This window comes from Clytia hemisphaerica, unplaced genomic scaffold, assembly GCF_902728285.1.
Source record: "Clytia hemisphaerica strain Z4C2 unplaced genomic scaffold, Clytia hemisphaerica genome assembly, whole genome shotgun sequence".
NCBI classification, from domain to species: Eukaryota; Metazoa; Cnidaria; class Hydrozoa; order Leptothecata; family Clytiidae; genus Clytia; species Clytia hemisphaerica.
In genome coordinates this window covers 1,250,650-1,275,654 of record NW_027103726.1, presented here as the reverse complement: position 1 = coordinate 1,275,654, position 25,005 = coordinate 1,250,650, and the positions used below count along the sequence as shown (strand labels likewise).

The following is a 25,005-nucleotide window of genomic DNA, read 5'->3' as shown; positions in this document are numbered from 1 at the left end:
GAATTTGACACTTAATATGATTGGTTTATTTTATTTTTAGAAATAGTAAGAAAAAATATAGAATGATGAATGTAATTAATGTTGGAGGCATTGGATTAACTTCACCGACCACATTATCATTTCACATAAAAAATGGAGATATATCGATTGGTACTTGTCAATTATCAATCCAAAATATTTTTTTACAATTCAAACTGGTAGATAGCATTGGAAATAAATTTTCCTTTCAACCAGACAATGCAAATGCTTATTGTCAAAGTGATTCAACTGGCGTAAATTATCCTGAGGCTCTTGAGCAGTCTACCTCTGTTCCTAAGAAAAATAGTATGCCTGATCAAGCAAGTAGTTTACAAAACGATAGCGATGGAAAGAGTTATCAATGTGAGGCTTGTGGAAAGAAATTTTCATGGAAGTCCTCTCTTGATCTGCATAAAAAAGTTCATACTGGTGAGAAAATGTTCGAGTGCGAAGTTTGTGGGAAATCATTTATCAAAAATTCTCATCTTGAACAGCATATGAGGATTCATACTGGTGAGAAACCATTTAAGTGCGAAGTTTGTGGTAAATTCTTTGCACACAAGTTTATTCTTAATAAGCACACAAGAATCCATACAGGTGAGAAACGGTTTGCATGTGATGTTTGTGAGAAAAAGTTTACACAAAAGAGTTCTCTTCTTTACCATAAAACAATACATACTGGTGAAAAACCATTTCAATGTCATGTTTGTAGTAAATCATTTCCTTCAAAATCATCCTTGACCGCCCATTTAAAAACTCACTCTGATGGATATGAACCTATCCGTGCATTTGAATGTGAAATTTGTGATAGAACATTTACAGGCAAGTCTCAGTTGAATAACCATAACAGAACTCATACTGGTGAGAAGCCGTTTAAATGTGAAAGTTGTGGAAACGGTTTCGCACGAAAGAGTCATCTTCATCAACATATGAGAATACATACTGGTGAGAAACCATTTGAATGTCAAGTTTGTGGTAAGAAATTTACAAACAAGTCTCACCTAACTAACCATGCATTAACTCATACTGGTGAGAAGCCTTTCAAATGTGATATTTGTGACAACGTTTTTGCACGGAAGACAACCTTGGATAGTCATAAAAGAAGTCACACTGGTGAGAAGCCATTTGAGTGCGATGTTTGTGGTAATAAATTTACAAACAAGTCTCATCTTAATCGCCATAACAAAATATTTCACTGCTGAGACAACTGGCCGATGACCAATTTTGTAATATATCTTTTACTGTACATATCTATTTATAGTATTTAAAGAAACATGGATGTCTTTGTTCCTTCACAAAAAAAGCTTTGATATGAAAAAAAACTTTTACACAAATCAAACGTAACGTAAGGTTTTTTTTGAGCTGCAATGACTGACATTGCTTTTTATGAAGAATGAAAGTAAACTATCATCACATACACGTTTTTATATAAGAACATCAAAGAATTTTTTAGTCTTCGAAAAAATGTTTTTAAAATCTTCATAATTTCACCATTTTTGTGCTATTACCTAAGAAATTTGGTCCATAAAGCCTTAAAGTGTTAACGTATTAATATAATATTTTGGCCAATGCTGTCATAGTTTGATCTTGTACTACCTTTCTCATTGGGACAAGCTGGAGTTTTTACAAGCTCTTTCTTGATTTGGTTGGTCGTTAGCCTGTAATAAAACAATTTTGTTACTTTTTCTAAAGAACGTGTCATCTCTATTATTTTAAATGACCAATTAGTGAAGTTTCTTATAAAAACTCCAGGACATCTCTTCTCATTTACAGATTAATTCAATATGATAATATGAAATATGAAATTGTGAAAATCCTGCCAAAACGCTCTGAATACTTCTTATTTAATGCCTCTTGAAATTTTAACTTTAATAGAAGTTTTTGTTTGTTTGAAATTTTTGAGTTGCAAGATACTGCTGTTTGATAATTTCAGAACATAGACAGTCTCAGAAAATATTTCTCCTATTCTTATTTTACAGATAAAATCAAATAAAAACAATAAAAGGAAAACATAAGAAAGTCTCAACGTATTTTCAACATGGAAGTCGGTTTATTTTCGGACACGTCCGGTGAGCAATCTTGTGTATCCGTTTACAATCTATCAACTGGTGTGGTACTCAAAACCTTTAAGAACGGATCATGTGGACGAAAAGGACTCGCCTTGGTACAGAATGAATATTTGTTGGCTGTTCAACACGCAAAACAACTAATTCATATCTATGATATGGAGAAGGTATTTAACTCTGACGATGTATTATTACAGACTTTCTTTTCAAACATTTTGATTTTTGAGTTACGAGCTTTCACCTAAAGACAAAAACTTCTTGAGTCAATATTTGGAGTTGTTTTTCCATGAAAAAAAGTATGAAATGAGTTTTGATAGTAGTATATAAACTCTATTCTTTATAGTTTCAACTCAACTTTTACAAGCTTTAAATGATAAGTATCAGTAAAATGTCAGCGTAAAACAGTGGAATTCTAATAATTGCCAAATTGAAGGGGTGGAGGACTTTCCTTTCAAATTTACGACTTTAGATGCGATGCTCCAAAAAAAAGGACTGGAAAAATTGGAAAAAAGCTGAATACGATTTGGTATTACATTTTAACTATCAGCAAAGTGGATACAGTCGCTCTCATGTTGTCTTCTGAATAGCATTCAGAACTGTTGGAAAACGAACTTCTCCGGCGAGACTCGAACTCACAACCATACCATTGACGAGCATTTGCTTTACCATTGAGCTGGTGGTTGTTCAGTAGTAAGTCTGTGACCGCAATCGGAGGCGACCCGAAGGCTCCTCTTTCGATAGCTATCTACCCGAAGGTAGATAAGGGCACCACTCTTTCTCCCTGGATTTCTCCACTTACCCTTAACTGCCCTTAATCCTTCTCTTAATTGCTTTAAATTGCTGAGCATCAAGCAGAGAGGAATCAAGCACCATTTTGGTATGCCCCGGCTGTGGGTTGAACCCACAACCTTGCGAATCGTAGCCGGATGCTCTACCACTGCACAACGACTTTTCACAAGACAATATGAGAGCGACTGTAACCACTTCGTTGTAGTAAAAAGACAAAAAAATCATGATTTTAGCTATTGTTTTCACAATCACATATAGGAATCGTTGATGAAGAAAATAGTATGTTCAGAAAAGATCAACGCCATTGCAGTCACACCCGACGGTCACTTTGTTGTAGCAGCTTTGAAAGATCAAATTCATATTTGGCAGGTAAGGGTATTTGGTTGAAAGGTCTCTGCAATTTTTCTTGATGTAGTAAAAACATTAGTTTGTAACCAAAACTGTTAAAGATATTCTTTATTTATGATAAAGAAAGGAGGCGCTTCTATGGTGACAAAGCAGAATAAACAATAATAGAATTTCTCGTAATTAATGTTTTCGCGGTGTGCAAAATTTTGAGTTGAAAAATCATATTTTTGCAGTATTGGCATATGTTTATTTGAGCTTAAGCCTCTACACTATTTTCGATACTGTCGTTAAAAAAATTTTCCTTCGAAAATACGTTAACAGTCTCCTTAAAAGGTGACCGCATCGTCAAAGGTTGACAGGTGTTTTGTAGAATAGAGAATCAACTAGGTATATAACTCAAACTGAGCACTACAAAAAATGAAGTTTTGAATTTTTGTTTTGTCAAGGCTCATTCTGGTAGAGCACTTTGTTGTTGTTGACAATCATTTTCAACTTATTTGATATAACTCTATTCATGATATGCACCATTGCAATGTCTTCACGCGTCGCATTGCGTAACATTACGTAATGCGTTCTTGCCGCCATGCTGGGTTGAATAAAAAATCCGCGGGAAAATATCAGGTGGCAGATTCAACGTGTATTCCAAACCCTCCCTTTCTTTTAAAATATAACCATTTATGGGAATTTTGTAAAAATCTCAGGGTTTTTTGTTTCTAAATACTAAAATAAATCTTTCCCTCGAAATCACACCACCTATGGGATTCGAACTCACGATGAGTCTACAAATTTCAGTATAGTGAGAGAATAGAAATGTCATTGCGCCACCAACTGTATAGTTTGAGCGAAATTATCTTCTTATTAAAATATCGGTTTGAAGACTAGGGCCGACACTTGGAAACGAAACCGAAACAAAAGTAAACAAACTAGGGAAATGGTTCCGAGCTTGAGTTAAAAAAACAACAACATTGAAATCGGAAGTAGGAAAGTGAAAGTAAGACATGACAGGATAATAAATGGATGGAGAAATCAAAGATTCCAGGGGCAAACGTTCATCCTATTATCCTAAGTTACCAGCTGAAGCAAAAAGCAGGTATGATGCCAAGCTTCTTGCAATGCAGCTTGTGTATGATCCACTTGTGATTGGAAAAACATACTACCGCAGTTCACTGACCATTTTGAGCAATGGCCAAATTTGAGTTATGCCGATATATATGCATATCTCATTGACCACCCCAGTACATATAGCCATCAGCAGTTGAAGGCATACAAAGGACTTGATGGGTATAAATATGTAAATGCCAAACTTGTCAATAATGTCCTCGTCAAACCAATGAATCTTAAAGATGGAAACTACCATTTGGTCATGGCAAAGGTACGCCATGGTTAAAGTATGTTTAGCAAGACCCTACCTCGGGCATGGGTGTATTTGAATCCTGATGGCGAGGTTTGTTATGCCCATTGTACTTGCATGGCTGGACTTGGTGAAGCATGCTCACACATTGCAGCAATCCTGTTTTTGCTTTACATGTCCACAAATCATAGAGAGCGGATGTCATCTAACTCTTGCACGTCACTAGAATGCCCTTGGCTGCCAGATTCTGCTGTCAAAGAAGTTGAGTGTCTACCAATATCGAAAATTGATTTCAGTGACCCTAAGAAACGAACAGAAAGTGATACTACCGCCACAACAGTGAAAGAAAAAAACCATATCAAGTAATGTTACGCAATGCGACGCGTGAAGACATTGCAAGGGTGCATATCATGAATAAGGCCAAGGGTTGACAGGTGTTTTATAGAGAATCAACAGATAATCAACTGTATATAATCCAGTGACAAGAACATGTCTTTCATTATCTCTTTCAGTTTTCATCTGGACAATTATATTGTGTATTATCGAGACACTTTCAAGACATCGTTGGTATTGAGTTCACCGAAGACGGAAAATATTTTGTTTCCTACGGACAAGATAATCTCATCATTGTCTGGGATTTGAACAAGTGAGTGATTTTTAGGATTTAAGATTACTACACCTCAAATGAAACAATTTGTTGTTCATGGAAGGCTGTAGAATTTTCTGTTGAGTATTGAATTTTATCAAAGATTGCTGATAGTGGGACTGAATTCTATGATTGGGTGATCTAAAAGGCTGACTTGATGATGCAAATGAATAAAAAATTATATATATTTTGAGCTTGGTAATGCTGGTTTATCCCACCTCTACCCTTACACCTGAGTAACTTTGCATTTGGGAAAAATCTAAATATAATAGCCGTATTCTTCTTCACCGTTCAACATAAGTAACTTTACATAAACTCTAACGAGTTTAGATATCGCTCTGAAAAAAAACGCTTTTTGTTAATTTTTGATTTTACACAAGTGCATATGTATTCCAATTTATATATCTGTTATTTCCAGCGTTCTCCAGTCTTGTATGTCTTCACCGAACTCTATGACGTCAGAACAACGTCACAAACCTGTCCACGTGCTTTCCAATCATTCAATGTCGGTCGAAGATCTCAATATTGGTGTCGGAAGTTTTCGAGCAAATATGGTGTCATGCTCCCTTGATCAGACGTGTAAAGTAAGTGGACCTCCTTCACTGAGCTCTATTTACTTGACTGGATCGAACTTTCCATATAAAAAGAAGTAGTTTGTGAGCTGACTAGTCGGCCATCTTGTTCTCAGCTTGTTTTCGATACTGGTCGTCAACAGTGCGATCCGAATGTTATGAAATTTGAACGTTTGAAAATCTAAGGTAAATAAGAAATAACGTAGCGGGCTAGTCGACTTCCAAACTGGATACACTTCCACGGAAATCTGCCAGCAACCCATCTAGTGTGTAAAGAACTGTGATTACTATGGTTCATCACTTTAATCCAAGTCATAGCATGCAAAAATTGTGATTTTGCGCACTGACTGATCTTCCCAATGACAATTAGATATGCTACGTTAAAGAATTTTTATTCTACATTCACTCTTTTAAAATCGTCGTTTTCTTCCTAGATTTTCGAAGTCAGCTCCGGTAAACTTTTAAAGAATTTCGTGTTCGATGTTGGTTGCACTTCGGTTGCTATGGATACGTGCGAAAAACTCCTGTTTGTCGGCATGGCAGATGGACGAATTGCAATCATCAACTGTTACGATCAGGTAAAGTTGTACGTGCTTTTTTTTAAAGAACCGGTTACTTTTGGTCACTGGATAGCACTTTGACGATTTTTGAAAAATAGAAGCCTTTCAGTGCTTTGACGCAAATTCGATTTTTCGCTAGCACAGGAGCTTCGAAAGCTAAAAGTGACGTCAAAAAATCGAATGTTTATAACCTGAAAACCCGGGCTCTAAACATTCGAAAAAGTCGCAAAGTGGAATAGACGGTAATTGCGTAGAAAAAGGTGGTTGACGTCTAGAATAGGCTAGTCACTGGAATCATAAGAAATATCTAGGAGTGATGCGGCCAGTGCCGCCTGTTCTTGTTACTCATTCTAATCAATTATTAAGCATAGAGCAAGGTTTGATCAACGGATTAGAATAGGTGGATTAAGAACTCATAGAAAACACTCCTCGTTAGGTTATCAAACTTTTTTACGAGTTTGCTAGCAATTAAAACTTGATAAGTTGTAAAAAAGTTGTAAAAAATCATTACTTTCAACATTTTCATTGGTCATTACGTATCACGTGGTACATTTTAAATAAGAAAATGCACTTTTTTAGCCCTTTCTATCCAATGCAGAAATTAGCCAAATAATTTGAAATTTATTTTCCTAATTCTAAATACAGTCTTCTTTCACCAGTATGCAACCCATTCGTGACCCATCGATAGTTTCTTAGTTATAGACCATACGTTAATTTTCACTTATCTGAAGATTGCCATTGACAAAAGATTAAAAATTTACATTAAAACTGGTCTAGCGTTTGTTGATGCTAAAACTTAAGTGCAGGATTTAAAATATTTGCAAAATCATCAAAATTGATCGAATCATAGGACAAATTCGTTTTCGAAACTGTATAAATTGGAAAATTGTTCTTATAAAAACAATGAAAAAACTAAACGAGGAGTGCGCAGAGTCATTTACAGATTTTTCTTGTAACAATGAGAAGACAATGGATCTCTCTTGGGAGCAACGAGAGAAGTTAATCCACCTATTCTAATCCGTTGGTTTGATTTTGCAAAAATAAAACTATTTGATGTTTGCGGACAAAACCTTATGTGTCTTGTATGTTTTAGAAACAAAGTGTAGATGCTGAAGTCACCGAATCTTGTTACATGAAAGCTCACAAGTAAGTCATTTCAACGTCATTTTAATGTCCGTTACTTCAGAATATCACCAGGGGTATATCATGACGCTAAATGGGTTGGTATAGCCTTAGGTCAGCCAAACTTCGAAATTAGCGCAAAATTAGTATAATTCATAAATTAACACTACGTGGTCTGAAGAAGAAATGGTTACTTATGTTTAACATTTGATATTGCGCTTGCTTGAAATTTTGTATAGTCTGTTCCTTGGGTTAATATCTTGGGAATTTTTTTTATTCCTTATAATCATTAGGGTCTTAGCATTAGCATTCATTCACGCCTTTTCCAAAACATTGTACACTTTCCATACTTTAATTTCTTTCGGAACTGGGCCTTATTGGCCTTGTACTCTTTTTTATACTCATGCGCTTTCTTACTTTTATCTCTGCAGGAAAGCAATAAATTGTCTTTCAGTATCACTCGATGGTCAACATTTAATCTCAGGCTCTAAAGATTGTTTCGTGAAAATCTGGCATATTTCAAGTCGGAAGTGTATTCGCTCTTTTGAGTTCAAAGGTACACCGATGAAATATTTTGATCTATTTTCATTTTGATTTTGTGTACACTCTAAAGCTCTTCAACTTTAACTATAGGGTTTCGCAATTTTTCTTTTTGATTTCATTCGAATTGAAGGGTAATTTGTGGGAATGCAATGGAACGAATTGATGGAATGAATTTATCCTCGGTTAGTGTTTAGGACAAAGCTTTAGTTTTGAAAAATTAAAAAAATGGATGGCTCCTTTCCAAAACCTTAATGGTAAGGACCCAAACCTTAGGATGCGTGACATCTTCCTTTGATAGGATATCGAACTATTAATGGTAGTGTTTGGGTGTTTTGTGTTAGGAGTTTTGGCTGTAACACCACTATTGGCTGTAACACCACTTTTGGCCATATAAAGTTTTGTCAGGCCTAATACGAAGGGTTCCCTCTCAAAAAAGGCACAAAATTACATCTTCTTTCGAACTAGCCACATAAAATTGCGTCCCAAAGGGTCGGCCACTACTACAAATTAAATAATATCTCCACCTGTAGTTTCGCAATTACCAAATTTCAGGTATACAATGTAATGCTAGGTTAGAACTTGACCTTCTTGCAAATTTCTCCTTATAAAATCTTTGAATCGATTTCTTTTTATTTCCACGTAGAGCAAATCACGAACGTCCAATTAAAACCTGCGTTCCTCTTCAACAACAACTACAATAATAATACTTCAAACTCTTGTAAGCGAACGATCGGGAATTTCCAAAGAAGTGTTTATACACCAACTACTTACAAAGATACCAATGAGATGTTTTCAGCCTCCTCAAAGATGGCGGATAACAGTGACACTATACCAATGGTCCTTAGGGATATTAATGACAATGAAGAGGTATTATACCTCTATATCCCTTCTTTCCGGAAATCACCCTCTCTCCTCAAAACCCTACTTTCCGGAAAATCCCACTCTTCGTAACGCCCTATTTTCAAAGATTGGTGATTTTACCTTCACCAACACTCAAAAAATGTTCCCAGCCTCTCAGTTTAAGCTGGCGAATAATAGTAATACTAAGCCAAACCGATGATTTAGAGAGATCTTTAGCAGACATAATTTGAAGGTAGAGTACCGGATACGGTGTGCAAGGTACCAAAGGTTCCAAAATAATTTCGATTTGTAACTCAGTCGAGGTTTCATTTCAACACAAGAGTTGATGTGAGTCCTATTTGTTTACAACGAATTTCAATAATAATTGTCAAAAAAAAACAATTGTCCTTTTTGTGCAATGGTCGATTTTATCACAAGTTTATATCAACTTTTATTTTCGTAGGGATACCAAGAACCGAAATCTTGTTTGGAAGATGTTTTAAGAGAGGTATTTATAATACACATTTTTTTATAAGCATTATGCTGAGCCTCAGTTTCAAAATATTAACGTCATTACATAAATATAGCATAAACATATTTTGAGGCTGGAAAAAGAATGTTGCTAAGCATCACGAAAATTTACCCTATGCTTATTAAAAAACTTGCATGGATTGAGACAATATAATTCAAACTCCTAATGGGAGGGCAGCAACCATTCAAGCTCGAGAAATTGTTCGGAGATGACCAAAGAGGTAAAAGTTTCTGTTGAGTTCAAAGGGACCAAAGACGGTTACCACTTTTAGAGACAATAGAGTTATACAAGTTCGACTTTTTGAGACATTACTTACAGTTGACTCTCCCTAATTCGACCTCGAACGGGAAATCTAATTAGTTCAAATTAAAGAGAGTTTCGAGATTTAGAAAGTTAATGAGAGTTTCCTGCAGGGTTAAAGAATTAGTCTGAACTGTCAAAATATTCAATTTTAATAAGAGATCCAATTATCGAGGATGCTAAAGTAACAGACCTCAGAAATGGTACTCGATACCTAACTTCTTGATGAAAGAGCTGGAGAAGGCTCAAGGCTCAAGGTTAAATGGAGAAATCAAGGGAAAGAAGTGGCCTTCCCTAAACCTTCGGGTAAACACGTAAAGAAAAGGTAGTTTGTTCAACTTCTTAATTGATAATATTGAAAGTCGCCATCAACGAGAAACTCTGGCGCGCTACTACTGGATACGCTCCCTTATTCCAATTCTCCTTAAAAACGAATTAAAAAGCGTCATCAACTGTAGTATCAGCTTTGTATCAGCTTTGTTCACTTTTTCTTACAGTTTTACTACTCGAAACAATCATCCTCTAGCAGCACTGAGGACGAGAACAATACAGCTTCAAGAGAAGAACTACAACAACGTGTTGCTTCTCTAGAAGCGATGACCCAAGAACTATATAAAGCCTCAACTAATAAACTCTTACAAACTTTAAAAGAGAACTCTATGGAAACTTCCTCCGCCAGGTAACATACTGTTATTTGTTGATATTATTTTCTTTCTTTGGAGATCGCCACGGTCTGGTTGTTTTGAATGTTTTTATGGATTTAGAGGGCTCAAACTCAGCTGTGAATTGAGCAACAACATATGTATTGGACCAAGACAGCTCGTATTGTTATTTTTGATTATGTCAGCATTAAAGGGTTGAAACTCGAACCACTAATAGAAGAGCATTATATGGTAGCTGTTTTATTGTTGTCATTTCTTTGGTTTCGATTATTTCAATCATCTGGTTGTTTTAAATGGTGTAGGGTTTAATAAAAGCTCTAACCGAACAAAATATATCATTTCAAGACGGCTCATTTTCTTTGGTATTTGGTAATGTTTGCCTGAAATTTTCGTATTCATAACAATATGAATATTGAACCAAGACATGGTTGTTTTTATCTTTGCTTTCGATTACCTCATTCTTCTGGTTGTTTTTATTATTTGAGGTATTTGAGTGAGGACTAGACCATGAGAGCATTATTGACTTTACTCGCTGGCCATACAATTTCTACGGCATGTTTGTTTTTATGGTTCCATTGGAATAGTTCCAACAACACTATAGCTGGCCAGATAGTTACAGCTTGTTATTTTTTTTTGGTTGATTTTGTTCTATGGTTTTATTTTGGTTTGTTTGTCAGTGCGAGGTTGTTTCGAATTGAACTAAACTACCTCGCCCCATAGTTGATATATACGTGACTAGCATGAAGACCAGGACCCTTCAGTATAAGAACTATGTTATGTTTTGCGCTCCTATCGAACAATATCATGTCGAAGAGCTAGAGTTTTATTCGAGCGATATAAAAATTATAACAAACTTCTGGTGAAAGCAACAATTTCGACTCTTTGTCCTTTACCATCTCAGATAAAACACACAACAGAAAACAAGAAAACTTGATGACAAGTTTCTATAATTTGTCAGTAATATGGAACTTTTTAGTATCATTTTCATAAGATAAGTTTTTATTATTATTATAACACTATATATAGTTCTGAAAAAGGTAAGAAAACACCATACTACTAAAATAAAATCAATAAAACTAATTTTGATAATTTCCCTAAACTTTACAACCTGTAAAGTAAATGTATTGTCTGATTCGTCTGGCAGCTGAGATATTCAAGTTTTAATGATGACAACACCAGAGAAGTGTGGATCTTTCTAAGATTGTTTCTTTATCAAATCTTTCACTAAGGCTTTTGTTTCCATCGTTTTTGATTCTATTGCTCTATGATGTTTGGGACTTTTTTCTTGCATAAAATTCAAGATTCGGTTACCTCAAGAGCTGATGAATGATATATTCAACGTATTTGGAGTTATAGCTTAGAAGCCAGCTGGCTTTCCTCCTTTCCTATAATCACAATAGGCGTTGAGTTTACCGCCTGGTAACCTTACTATAGCTTGAACAACTCCCATAATGGCGTCCATTTGACCTATGAGGAAAAAAGGAGAGTAGTAATTTTGAAGGACGGTGTTTTGATGCTTTTTTGTCAGTTTTTGGAACAAATTGACCTATCCAAGACCGAAGGAGGGAGGGTGAAGCCACGCAGCTTGTCTGACTGCTGTATTACCCTCACTTACCCCCTCGACAGCCGTGCACCCTGCCCTTCCTCCTTAAGGCGGCGCCAAAGGTACTCTAAAAAAAGAGGAGATCCTTAGCTTTCTGATAACTATTAACTATTCCTTCTAGTTCCGGAGATCCAGTTTTAAGTTGTACTGCTCCAATTTTTGAGAAAGCTTAGTAAAAAGCATGCTACGACTGCACTTGAAAAACTAATCAGGACGTCGTTGTTTGACGTTTCCTGTAAACTTAGAAGAGTAAAATACCTACCTGATACATCATAAGTACTATTGGTGACATATTCATGTTTATATTTGCTGATTGGGCCCAACAAATCTTTCGGAAACGTTGGCTCGTATACCACAGTTGGTGGGAAAAGTTGACAATGTATACGGGGCTTTGCGACAGCTACAGCGATATTGTTACGGAAAAATAACCAGTTAGCAATTGTCTAAAAGAAAGATGGTTGGAAAAGTAACGTACACTACGGTATTATATACGGCGTTTGTCAGTAGTTTTATTGTTTTAAGGTACACATTTCTTTTTGTAGACAACCGAGTTGCTATGGGTCATGCACTGAGAATGGCAAAAAATTTAAGCAACTTGTTCTTAGCAACCTAGCCCTGAAACTGAGCATGAACTAAGAAAGCAATCAAAAATAAATAAATAAGAGGCATTTTCGACATTATTTGGCATTATAATGTGTACCAATGGTATTCAAATACTTAATTTGAGGTATTTTGGACATAAAATGAAATAGAAAGCAAAAATTTTGAATGTGCTAGGCATTTTTGACCCGAAATCCATAGGCAACATTTTGGCTTAAATCCGGAAAATCCTTAGCAACAGGATTAGGCACAATGCACAATAAATATGCGACAATCTCTTTATATTGTAAAAAAAAACTTGTAATGTAACCATGATTTTGATTTATTCCGAAATCTTTGAATATTCCCTACCTGGATAAGAGCAGTGGGGATAAAGAATCCACCAGCGGCTCCAAATACACCAACTACGTCATTGTTCTTGTCTAAGAAAATTGTTGGGCTCGCTTTAGACATTGGTTTTTTGCCTGGAACCTGGTAAGAATATAGAAAGTTTTATATTATTACTTTTACAATTAGTGCGGAAGGGGGTCTCATCCAACTAAAAGGGCTCACTTTCAAACTTAAACCCAGTCCCTTATTTCGTTTATTTAAGATCTGATAGATCCAACTTCTGTCAATAAAATCATAATGTCGTGCAAGTGGCTTTGGGTACGAGAGCTTTGTCCAAGATCTAGTAGGTATGAAACAGTTTCATTGTTAAGTCATGATTAGGTCATTTTTCCTATATAAAAAAAAAAATTAATTGACCCCTGGCTTCATCAAAGTCACCTAAGTTAGGGAGAATCTGCAATTATGGAAGTAGGACACTTTCCCTGTTTATTAAACTTCCAAAAAATATTGTTCAGCTCTCAAAAGAGTCCCTTATTTAGCTCTAAATATCCAGGGGTATTTAGAGGTACAATTTCCAACAAAAACTTTCGGTAGGGGGTGTTTATTAGGCATCCGCCAAGAGTAAGTTGAAAAACTTCTATACCTTTTTATCGGACGTCAAGTTGTAGACACGTTGCCAAAATTCACTGAAGTCAGCCAATTCGTTATTGTAAATGAACCCTAGCTCTTTCGAACGCAGTTTTGAACCAAAGCTAGAAAAATGAAGTTGAGATTAAAAAAATACAAAAGATCAGTCACTTTAAGGTCAGAAATTCTCGCGTCCAGCAAAATCTTGCAGTTTTCAAATCCTCGCGAGTAAAAGTATTACTCAACCTTCAGGAATAAATTTCATCGAAAAACGTGAAATTTCCCCGTAACAATTATCGAATTATCGTATTATCATATAACGCCTATATTACTGTATTACAAGGATAATAAACTACTCTAGTCTAAGTAGGCGGAAATTCAATTGTAGCTTACTATGCGTTGATAGAAGTGGTAGCACCACACCCATTGCCGCTCTTATCTAAGATAGAAATATGAGTGGTTCCCGTTTTGGCAACATCTTCCGCTGTGCTGAACGGTTTGTAATATTCCACACGGTGCGATTCTTTGTCTATTCTCTTATACATCTCTTTCGCTGTATCGTCATCAAGCATGTATTTCGCAACCTGAAGAAAAATGTTCAAAATAATTTTTAACAAAATTCTTATTAGGTATTACGCCGTAATGGGCTCTTCCAGAAAAAAATTTTACATGGGGGGTGGAGGATATTACAATTTTTAGTGATTTACCTCTCGGACAGGGTGATTTTTGGCCCCCGGACAAGCATCTGCTGACCCCCCGAACACACCAATTAATTTACACCCCGGCCAAGGCAAATTTTGATGATTTTTTGCTACCCCCGGACAATATATCCTCCACCCCCCCCATTTTTTCTGGAAGAGCCCAATCGGAGGTTTGAAATAATTAAAGTGGAGGTTTTAATGTTTTGTTTTAAGTTACGTTGCTTCTGTTCCGCGATTTGCGTAAGTAAATGACTCTACGTAGATTCAAACGTTTGCTTCCATAATGGTGGAAATTACTTAATTAAACAAAACATGAAAAACATGAAATACTTGGTGGCATCACAGAAGGATTAAAAGTTTACCAACACCTTATTTTTCCCTTACATAGATAGTGACCTAGTCCGTTAATTTGAGCGCAGAGAGTCAAAGACGAAATGGCGTTTGCTAAAATAATAGCTCTGTTTGGAAACGATTAAAGTGCCGCTCACCCCTCTCGCCCATTAGCTTTTCTCTCTCTCTTTTCGCTCCTACGATTACTTTCCCCTTACCTCGTCCGTGTTTTTAGTGAAATTTGGATCTCCCATAAACGTTTGAGGTGCGTATGCGAACTTCAATGCTTCAATCATGTTATGGTACAATAAATCTTGCTCTTTATATTGGTTCTCGGGTGACCATTTGAATTTCTCCATAATTTTCAAAGCTAAGGAGATGAGGGCGCCAGAACCGGGTGGTGGCGTAGATAACATTTGTAGTTTGTTGACAGTCGTTTTTAATGGATCTCTTTTCTCAACTTTGAAACCTTTAAGATCTGAGAGCTCCATTCTTCCGCCCGCTGCTTTGATGTCTGCTACGATTTGCTCTGCAATTTCACCCCTAGAATTAAGTGTTAATATGTATTTTTACAAAACTGTCTTTAAAGAATTTCTCGGTTTCAAGCCTGAAAATAAACTTCAAAGAAGAATCGTTTCTTTCTGATTTTCAAGATGGGAGCTGCTGTATCCATATTCGCTTCAGAGTTCGAAGCCCCTCAATGGTTCCATTGGTGTAATTCTATACAAAATTTAAAAAAGACTCTCTGCTTTGAGAGCAGTTGAAAACAATGTGACTGAGAAGTGTTCCCGATAATGCTCAAGCAATCAAAAATTTCCTGAGAGGGAGGACGCAAATTAAGCTCTAGAAAAATTTTTTATGGCAAAAATTGTAACGCCATAAGCAAAACGTCTGGGATCAATGACAACTAAGCATAATACACCTGATAGTAGTCACGTGCCACTTAATTATTTAATTATCCCCTTAAACTCGATCCAATCCTTTTTTGACACATTTTTCTATTGTCTATAGGTGCGAGAAAAGGAATGGGACGGTTTTAGTGGGATAAAGCGGACAATTGGCGGCTACGGTCGAAAAGGTGTATAGCCAAGAGAAGAATTTCTTACTTACTCATAGAAAATGTCAGCTCCTCCATCTTTGGCGATCTTTTCAAAAGTATTTGCTAAGATAGGTCGTTTGAAGTTATCTCCTTTACGTAATAACACTCCATTGGGTGCGTATAAAATCCTGAAAAAAGGAGATATAATTAGTTTTCGAAGGGTTTATTTGGCCATTCCATTTTTTGACCATTCCATTTTTTGACCATACAAGGTTGGACAAACATTTCCAGGTGATAATTCTAGAAAGATTTCCGAGGGATCCAAGAAAAGATTTTATAATTTTCCAGTGTTGAAATTTATTCCACAATCTTGAGGGAGTTAAGTTCGTCCCCCTCACTTTAGGGTATAAAAATTTCAAGGTTTTTTTGCAGATAGATTTAGCCATTTTCCAGGGGTATACAATGTTCTAGAAAGCGTGTAAGTAACTTACTTCAAATTTTCATTCTTCATAATATAATCCTCTTTCGCTTCGATAGCATTGGCCAATGAGTCGTGAATGGTGAATCCGTTTCTGGCAAGGTTGACACACGGTTCCCATAACTTTTCCCAACTCACTTCACCAAAATCCTTCCATACTTCGTGGAGACCTTTCAATACACCAGGTACTAAAACGGTTTCTCCCTGCGTTTGATCTGAGTTTGAGAATAAAAACATAGTTCAATTTATTTTTGACTTGAATGGCTTGTGCTTGTTTTGCTTGCTAGTTTTTTGCGATGAACTAGTTGCTATTTTTTTTAGTGCAGGCTTTTGTGCAGGCTTGTGTGATCACGTGTTATATAGCGGATTAGTGTATGAGTTATTTTATCAGTTCATTTTTGTGAATTTTCGGCAATCAGCCTTAAGGGCAACTTACTTGTCGATTCTTGATAACCATAGGGTAACGTCTCTCGGAAGTCATATGCGTGAGAATTCCCTATAAGTAGAAGAAGGTTAGAATAGTACGTTGGAACGGACGTAAATTTGGACGAAAAAAACAGTCCATGGGGTATTTTTTATAAATTTTTGTCCATTTTTAAGGCAAAAATGATCTGTTTTTTCAAAATTCGGTCTAAAAAGATCCTCTCATCTCACTTTTTAGTGCATTGTTTTTGCACAACCTCTCCATGTGGATGACATGGATAATTTTGATCTTAATATTGCGACCCATACTGCCCTTCTTATTTTAGACCCCTCCTTGCAAATCTGAGGCTTTCTTGTGTAGAATTTAAGCTAAAAATGAGTCTTGTGAAATTGTGAAATATTTTAGACTCATGCTCAAATTTTGTTTATCACATGCTTATTTTTGCGAAAAATTTAGTCTCCAATTTTTCCAAAATCTGTCGTTGCTATACATGAGGACAGGGAAATAAGTAATGACACAAAGATTTTTCAGGAAAGTTATGAATGATGGCCGCGTTTACGCTTGTATTCTTTAAATTAAAATACAGTTTAATTTATTTTTCCACTTACACACCTAAAAAGCAAGCTCAGTAATATGCTTCTTATATGCTTATTTTTTAGATAATTATGCTTATAAACTTCATTTTCTCAAGGATTTTCTCTGCTTATAAACGTTATGCTTATAAAAAATGTATAAATCTTACCACTGCTCTTGTCATAATATACGACGAAGCCTCCTCCACCAAGTCCTGTGGAATGACTTTGGACTATTTCTACACAACAATGCGTTGTCACCTGAACGAGAAGAATCCTTGTATAAAATTTTATTTATTAAAGGATTGAGGTTCAAGGCACGCCGTGGGTCTCTAAGAACCTATCTTTTTTACAATCGCTTGTTGTTACAATTTTCTTTAGGTAAAGTTTTCTTCTGGGGCTTACCCTGACTTTAAATTGAATGTTTTTGTATAATTGTGAGGTCTTCTGTTGCTCGATAGGATGACTGCTGTCATTCATGATATACGCCATTGCAATGTCTTTCACTAACCCAACAGCTGATTGGTTGAAAGTGACGTATTGACTAATTTTACGTCACTTAAATCCAATCAGCTCTTGGGTCCATGATGTAATTGCTCATTGTCCTTGAAGCTCAAAAAATAATTCATTTTTGTCTGAAAAAATATAGTCTAGCATACTGAACGACTAATCCCGTGTTTGTAGAAAATGATTCAAAAAAAAGGAAGGGGACTAATTGTAACCTGATTGTCTATGATTGTCTACTGATATTATCTCATTACAATTTTCGTATTATTATATAACACCTATATTACTGTATTATGAATTACACGGATTACTAACGACTCTAGACCAGAAATATTTCGACTTACAACAATCGTGTCTATGTGTATATTATGAACATAATTTCAATCGAAATAACTCACCAATGCATCAGCAGCTGTAGCTTTATTGTTTTCTTTTAAGATTTTTTGGCCCATCGTTGAACAAATCTCATGGTCTGCTGCAACGGCTGCGTTCTTGTATTCCGAAGGGCGGAGTGTGTCTAGGGCGGGCATCTCGCTGGCGGCGTGCACCCTTTTGTTACCTTAAAATGTGTAAAGAGGTTTATTTGTATTAGTAATTCTCTCTTGTTAAGGGATTTCCAACTGCAAAATATTATAGTTGGAAAAATTCTCATGAATTGTTGAAGGGGTTCTAATATTTAAGATAAATGCAACTTAAGTATCTGTCCAAGCTTTTACACAGAGAATGTTCAGTGTTAAAAGTTCTTCCTTCCCAGACGGAGTTCCGTCTCAGCAAAGTATATAAAGTGTCTTTTTCCTTCTCAAAATTCTGAATAATTCACCAAAACTTCAGTTTGCTTTGATCACTGAATGTTTCTTGTGAGTCCTCCTACCTTTTGCTTGAGTTTTCCATTGTTTTTTGATCTTGTTTCTAAAAGAAAAAAGAAAGTAAGACAATATTTTTACGAGATTATGATATGTATATTACATCCCCTTCTCACAGACCCGGTAGGATTTCTTCACACCTGGTGGAGATAAAAGTAAAGGACCAAAACTCGATGGGGATTGATATTCCCATGTTTTTATGGCTGGGGATTTGGATTCCATTGTTTTCGAGCCAGAAGATTCAGTGGGGATGGAAAAAAATAGCATAATATTTTGCAGTGAGGATTGGCTTATCTGATGATCTGAGTATATTTTTCCACTGGAGACAATTTTTTGGCTAATTTTTCAAGTAAGAAGGGGGTGTTATATTTGTTAAAACTCAGGCTGATCAATGACTGATCTTCAGCTCAGAACTGAAAAGGATGATCTTCAAAGGACCAAAAGTTTTATTTGAATTAAAAAAGAATTAGAATCACAGAGAGTAATTTGAACCATTTTCCAGCTGCCGGGGGGACCAATATTCTAGTTCGAATTACAGAAAGATTCGAATAATAGAGATTCGAATTAGAGAGAGTTGGTTGTATCACTACTTGCGAACGAACGGCTTGTTAGACTATGTTCAGACATTACAGAAACGAAATGGTTTATGAATACACGCTTTTTTTATAAGAATACACTTTATAAGAATGTCCATGATGAAAATGAACAAAATAATTAAGAATAATGCTAAGAATATCACCATCATGGAATTTGGCTACTGTACTAAATGTTAAATCTAGTCTGAATTAAGATCCTAACCTAAGAATGCTGTAAGAATATTTTAGGATGATTTTCCCAAGAAAGTTAAGAATATCCATGGTGAAATTGATTTACACCATTTTTATAAAAAAGCGTGTATTGTGTGGGGCACCGGAGATCTATGTCGACATCAAAGTAATGCTTGCACAATGGGATAAACTGATACCTGATTTGTACCTACCTCTGTTTGCTAGATGTGAAAACAACAATTCCCAGTAATATAATTGAGCAAATTGCTAGTATCTTCATTTCGCTTCAATATGTAATATATGTGTAGCCAATCAAATGTTTGCGTCTTTGATCTTCTTTCCTTGATTATTTCCAAGTTATTGCCCCATTTCTATTTACAAAATCTTATTTTACCGGCTTGACAAGCTCTTCACTTTGAAAATCAAAATTTTCAATTTTCGAACGATTATATCCAATAGCGAAAGTAAAGATTTTCTATCACCTCGCTGGGGGAAGGTTGCAATCAAAGTTATACAGAATAAGTGCGTTACCAATGTTTGCAGTGTTTTCAGAACAATTAATTTTTCTGCATTCTACCAATTTATATTTGCACTCGATTAATCTCTCTCTTACAGCGTAAAATCAAAATAAAGTAGACAAAGCAATTAGCTCACATTCTGCATTTGTTTTGAACGTTTATAATATGTTTGCTCTGTTCATAGGTCTCATTTGAATTTTTGAAATCAGCTGAAACATATAAATAAAATGACTAGTAATCTTCGTGTAATAAGGTAAATAGCCTTCGGAGAGACAGCTTAAAGTCAGTCGACTCATGCTAATTCGATCTTGTATTATTCGAATCTTTCTATTATTAAGGAATTACATGCATTAGTTTCTGTCAATGGTAAACCCTCAAATACTCTCTATAATTCTCAATCTCCCCTGTTATTCTAACAAACTAGAATTCCCGTTCAGAGTTTGAAAAAGCGATAGCAAGCTTATGCACTTTGTTTATAGGGCTATAGAAATATCAGTCTTGTATAAATTTCATTTTCCAGTATTTCGAGCACATGTTCTGTACACGTTTTTGGACCTACCCCGGTGGAGGTCCTATAAATTAACCTCTGTTCGTTCGTTCGTTCGTTCGTCCGTTCGTTACTAGCTTTTCTCGGGATTGGCTCATTAGTTTTTCCTAATTTTTGGCACAAAGATGCAAAATGGTAATTCCCAAAATGTGACGGAGCCCGATTTTCGAAAAAAATTCATTTCCGGCCGAAAATGCCGGAAATATGCCGGAAAAACCGGTTTTTTGGCATTTTCTCGAGATTTCATCATTAGTTTTTTCTGACTTTTTGCACAAAGATGCGTATTAGCAATGCCTAAAACATGGATTAGTCCGATTTTTGAGAAAAATTCTATTCCGGCTGAAAATGCCGGAAATATCCCGGAAATCGCCGTTTTTGCAGATTTTCATTGGACTTTTTCCTTATATTTCGTTGTTTTTTTTTTTTTTTCACACAAAAACATTATTTGTAGCAATGCCCACCATCAAGCATGGTTTAATTGTCAATAAAAGTGATTTTTGAAGCCGGAACTTTCTAAAAAATCGCCGGAACGGAACGCCTATTTTCGTCGCCGGAAAAACGGTTTTTTCTTGAATTTCTCTTTCTTGAATGCTCTAGCTACTTTATATTTTTTCATGAAATTTTGCACACTGATGCAAAATGTCAATACCTAAAATATGGCAGAGCCTGATTTTCAATTAACGTACTTTTCCGGCCGAAAATGCCGGAAATATGCCGGAAAAACCGGCTTTTTGGCATTTTCCCGAGATTTCATCATTAGTTTTTTCTGACTTTTTGCACAAAGATGCGTATTAACAATGTCTAAAACATGGCCTAGTCCGATTTTTGAGAAAAATTCTATTCCGGCTGAAAATGCCGGAAATATCCCGGAAATCGCCGTGTTTTTGGCAGATTTTCATCGGACTTTTTCCTTATATTTCGTTTTTGTTTTTTCCACAAAAAACATTATTGATAGCAATGCCCACCATCAAGCATGTTTAATTGTCAATAAAAGTGATTTTTGAAGCCGGAACTTTCTAAAAAAAAAAAAAGCGCCCGGAAAACAGCCTATTTCGCCGGAAAAAACGGTATTTCTTGAATTTCTCGAGCTGTACTTTCTATTTTTTTTTCATGAAATTTTGCACACTGATGCAAAATGGCAATACCTAAATATGACAGAGCCTGATTTTCAATTAACGTACTTTTCCGGCCGGCCGAAATGCCAGAAATATGCTGGAAAAACCGGTTTTTTTTTTTTTTTGGCATTTTCTCTCGAGATTTCATCATTAGTTTTTCCCTATTTTTTAACAACGCGAACGTCATCAAGCATGATTCAATTATCAATAAAACTGATTTTTGCAACTGGAACTTTCTATTTCTTTTTTCCCTACTCTCCTTCCCTCTCCCCATCAACTATCAATGATAAAATTTAAGGCGTTTTGCAATCTCGCTATAAACGCTATATTTTCTGACGTGATTGTTTTCATTTTTCTCCTTATTGTTATCTAACTTTCATCATCAGGTAGGTCCATTCAGCATCTAGCTTGTATTTTTTATAAGAACAAACTATATAAGAACATAAGGCTTCGAAGCCCAAAAATTTAAGAACATTCTAAGAACATACCAAGGCTTTGGAGACTTAAAAACATGCAATTTCTTAAGAAATTACATCAAAATGCTCAAAAAATGCTGAAAATAAGAACATTTTAAGAACATTTTTAGGCTTCAAATCCCAAAAACTAAGAACATCCGAAGGCTTCGAAAATTTCTGACGTTCTTATAAAAAAAAAAACGTGTATGTAGAATTCCATTACAAGCGCTAGAATCACTACATCTTCTTTGATATTGATGGATTATGAATCCAATATCTTGTTTTCGTAACCCCTGCTTCAACTTCGTAACCAGCACGATAAAGCTTCTGATGTTGATGGTAATGTAATGTAATCGTTATGTCATCTTCACACAAATAGAGCTAATGTTCGTCTTTTGTCTAATCATTGTATGATTCTCATTTAGATCAAACCAAAAATAAATGGACTCTGCACATTGCGATGAATGCAACTTGGCACACAGTGCTACAGGTAGGAATGTCACCAACAAAGTTGACAATAGCGCCGTTGAAATTTCAAAACTCAAGGAAGACCATGACAAGCAGATTCAAAAATTGACATTCGAAAATCGCATCAAAATTCTTGAATTGGAGAAAGAAATGTCCAAACAAGACAACGAACAAAAGATGAAGATTTTAAAGCTTGAAAAAGACAATCAATCTTTAAGTCATGAATTTGAATTCATGAAGTTGAAAACCTCACACGAGATGGAGGGTAAGAAAGTTGTGCTTGATTGTGAAATGGAAAAAGAAATGCTGAAACAGCAAAAAGAATTTCAGAACAGACTGTCAGAAAAAGACAAGGCACTGTTAGAAAAAGACAATGAAATTACTGCCAAGGAAAACGAATGCAAAGCGAAAATAAATGAAATGGAGAAATCATTACTTGTGAAAGAGTATGAGTACCAAACAAAAATAGCTGCCAAGGAAAACGAATTGACATCGAAAATGAAACATATAGAACATACCAATACAGTTAAATTTTTGGAAATGGAAAAAGAAAAAGAGTTTGTCATCCAATCTCTTCGTCACAAAATTGAGATGTTAGAAGCTAGCAAAATTTTAGAGCTGCATAAAGAATTCAAGCCGGAAGTTTTACCATCATCGGAAAGTGAAGATGGTCCAGTTTTGAAAAAGGAACACTTATCGATTCTGCAACCAGTAAACTTAAAACAAACAAGCAAGTCAATCGCTACCACGGAAGATAAACTTCTCTGGGGTGTTAAGAAACACTTCCTTGGTATGGAAACAGAACCAAATCTTTTCACATCATATGAGGATTGGTACGAAGCTATGTCGTCATTATTGGAAAATGAAGTACAAAAATTTGTGAAACAAGGAAAAAGAAGATATTATTTTATCAGAAAAGAAATGCCTGGTTATTGCTCTCCTTTGTTCCTTCTTACCAAAAGAAAGCACGACGGAGAGATGGACGGACCTCAGACTCTCAGTGTAGAATACCCAAATAGAGCAGACCTGAAAAATGCAAGATCATTTTTATTGCACCCTGAACAAAGAAACCAGTGTATTCATACCACAACGTTTGATTGTTACCTTAAAGATTGTGAAGACTGGTTGTTCTCTAACGTTTCAGAAAACCATTACTTCGGTGAAAAGAAATCTGTTATTGTTTTCTTTTATCTTTAAAGAATAAACATTTTTTAATGGTTTAATTGGTAAAGCTGGTAAAAAAGTATCACGTATAAGATTTCGCAGAGAAATTCCCATTGTCTCAAATATTTCGTCCATGATTGTACTCTAGTATAAAGCTCATTGAGCATTGTGATTGGTTTTGGCTAACACAAAGCATAAGTCCATGATTGTAGTCAAAATAATAAGTTGTACCATATTATAAGAAAGCCGCGGCCTCTCTTTCCCCGTCTCGCCTCGCCAATGATTCCCCCTGGTTCGCGAGGTTGCTCAAATCTTTATTTTATGCTAGTCTTGTTTTGATGATCTGCCGCATATGTTTTGTGCTGACAGTCGATTATTCAGTTAAATAAACCATCTTCAAACTGTCTCATGACATTCTTAAAAATTCAGAAAAACAACTTCTGCAATGATCATTCTGAGTGCGTGTTAATTATTCTAAGTACTATCCGATTGGCTAAAAGGGAGATTTTTAAGCCATGGATCCACTTGGGTTTCTTTGATGCACTGGATATGTTGTTCGATTAAGTGGCCCGATAGTATATGGACGACCGTAATACAGTTTGCTAGAATTTAAACATGTTTAGAAATTAAATAGATGTGATAATGCAATACAGGGTATTACAAACTTATTTTCTTAATTTTATATTTCAACCTTAAGTAGCTTTTTTGGACCTACCAATGACCAAAAACAGAATTGGCGACTTTTACGAAAATAGACGCCATATCTGTAATAGGCCTTGATTTTTGTTGATCTCGTTTAAAAGTTATTCAAAAGGCCTAAAATGTTTGCATGAGAGTTAAAGTTGATTTTTCATTGAAAGAAATCAGTTGAAAAAGAAACTTTGATCGCCAATGACCAAAAACAGAGTTGGCGACTTTTACGAAAATAGACGCCATATCTGTAATCGGCCTTGATTTTTGTTGATCTCGTTTAAAAGTTATTCAAAAGATCTAAAATGTTTGCAAGAGAGTTAAAGTTGATTTTTCATTGAAAGAAATCAGTTGAAAAAGAAACTCTGATTGCCAATCAATGACCAAAAACAGAATTGGCGACTTTTACGAAAATAGACGCCATATCTGTAATCGGCCTTGATTTTTGTTGATCTCGTTTAAAAGTTATTCAAAAGGCCTAAAATTTGGCCAGAGGTTAAAGTTGATTTTTGGGTTTTTGTTGCTACTACTCGGTTAAACTTCTTCAAATTTTAAGAAAATGTTGCAAGGGGTCCAAAGTTGATTTTTTTGTTTGAAAAAAAATCAGTTTGAAAAAGAAACTTTGATCACATGACCAAAAACAGAATTGGCGACTTTTACGAAAATACACGCCATATCTGTAATCGGCCTTGGGTTTTGTTGCTACTTGGTTAAAACTTCTTCAAAATGTTTAAAATGTTTGCAAGAGGGTCAAAGTTGATTTTTTTTTTGAAAAAAAATCAGTTGAAAAAGAAACTTTAATCACCAATGACCAAAAAATTGGCGACTTTTACGAAAATACAGCCATATCTGTAATCG

The 25,005-nt window shown here is 35.5% G+C and overlaps 3 protein-coding genes across 3 annotated transcripts; 2 read left to right on the top strand and 1 right to left on the bottom strand.

The window, feature by feature from the left end:
* The first annotated feature begins 56 nt into the window (after positions 1–56).
* Positions 57–1,448, top strand: LOC136804715 (zinc finger protein 135-like). The gene has a single exon (XM_067061326.1). It carries the CDS (start codon positions 63–65, stop codon positions 1,218–1,220), a length of 1,158 nt encoding a protein of 385 aa, XP_066917427.1. The 5' UTR covers positions 57–62; the 3' UTR covers positions 1,221–1,448.
* A 547-nt stretch (positions 1,449–1,995) lies between these two features.
* Positions 1,996–10,583, top strand: LOC136804712 (WD repeat-containing protein 18-like). Its single transcript, XM_067061324.1, has 10 exons — positions 1,996–2,251; positions 3,132–3,242; positions 5,085–5,218; positions 5,637–5,802; positions 6,225–6,368; positions 7,444–7,496; positions 7,904–8,028; positions 8,659–8,882; positions 9,319–9,363; positions 10,185–10,583. The coding sequence occupies exons 1-10, from the start codon at positions 2,057–2,059 to the stop codon at positions 10,368–10,370; spliced, it is 1,383 nt and encodes a 460-aa protein (XP_066917425.1). The 5' UTR covers positions 1,996–2,056; the 3' UTR covers positions 10,371–10,583.
* Positions 10,584–11,299: 716 nt separating this feature from the next.
* Positions 11,300–19,715, bottom strand: LOC136804706 (glutathione hydrolase 1 proenzyme-like). The gene is made up of 13 exons (XM_067061319.1): positions 19,403–19,715; positions 18,432–18,469; positions 17,959–18,119; positions 17,224–17,314; positions 16,494–16,553; positions 16,071–16,272; positions 15,651–15,767; positions 14,759–15,083; positions 13,903–14,093; positions 13,526–13,634; positions 12,904–13,023; positions 12,215–12,395; positions 11,300–11,816 (listed from the first exon to the last, which is right to left on the bottom strand). The coding sequence occupies exons 1-13, from the start codon at positions 19,468–19,470 to the stop codon at positions 11,707–11,709; spliced, it is 1,773 nt and encodes a 590-aa protein (XP_066917420.1). The 5' UTR covers positions 19,471–19,715; the 3' UTR covers positions 11,300–11,706.
* Between the last annotated feature and the right edge of the window lie 5,290 nt (positions 19,716–25,005).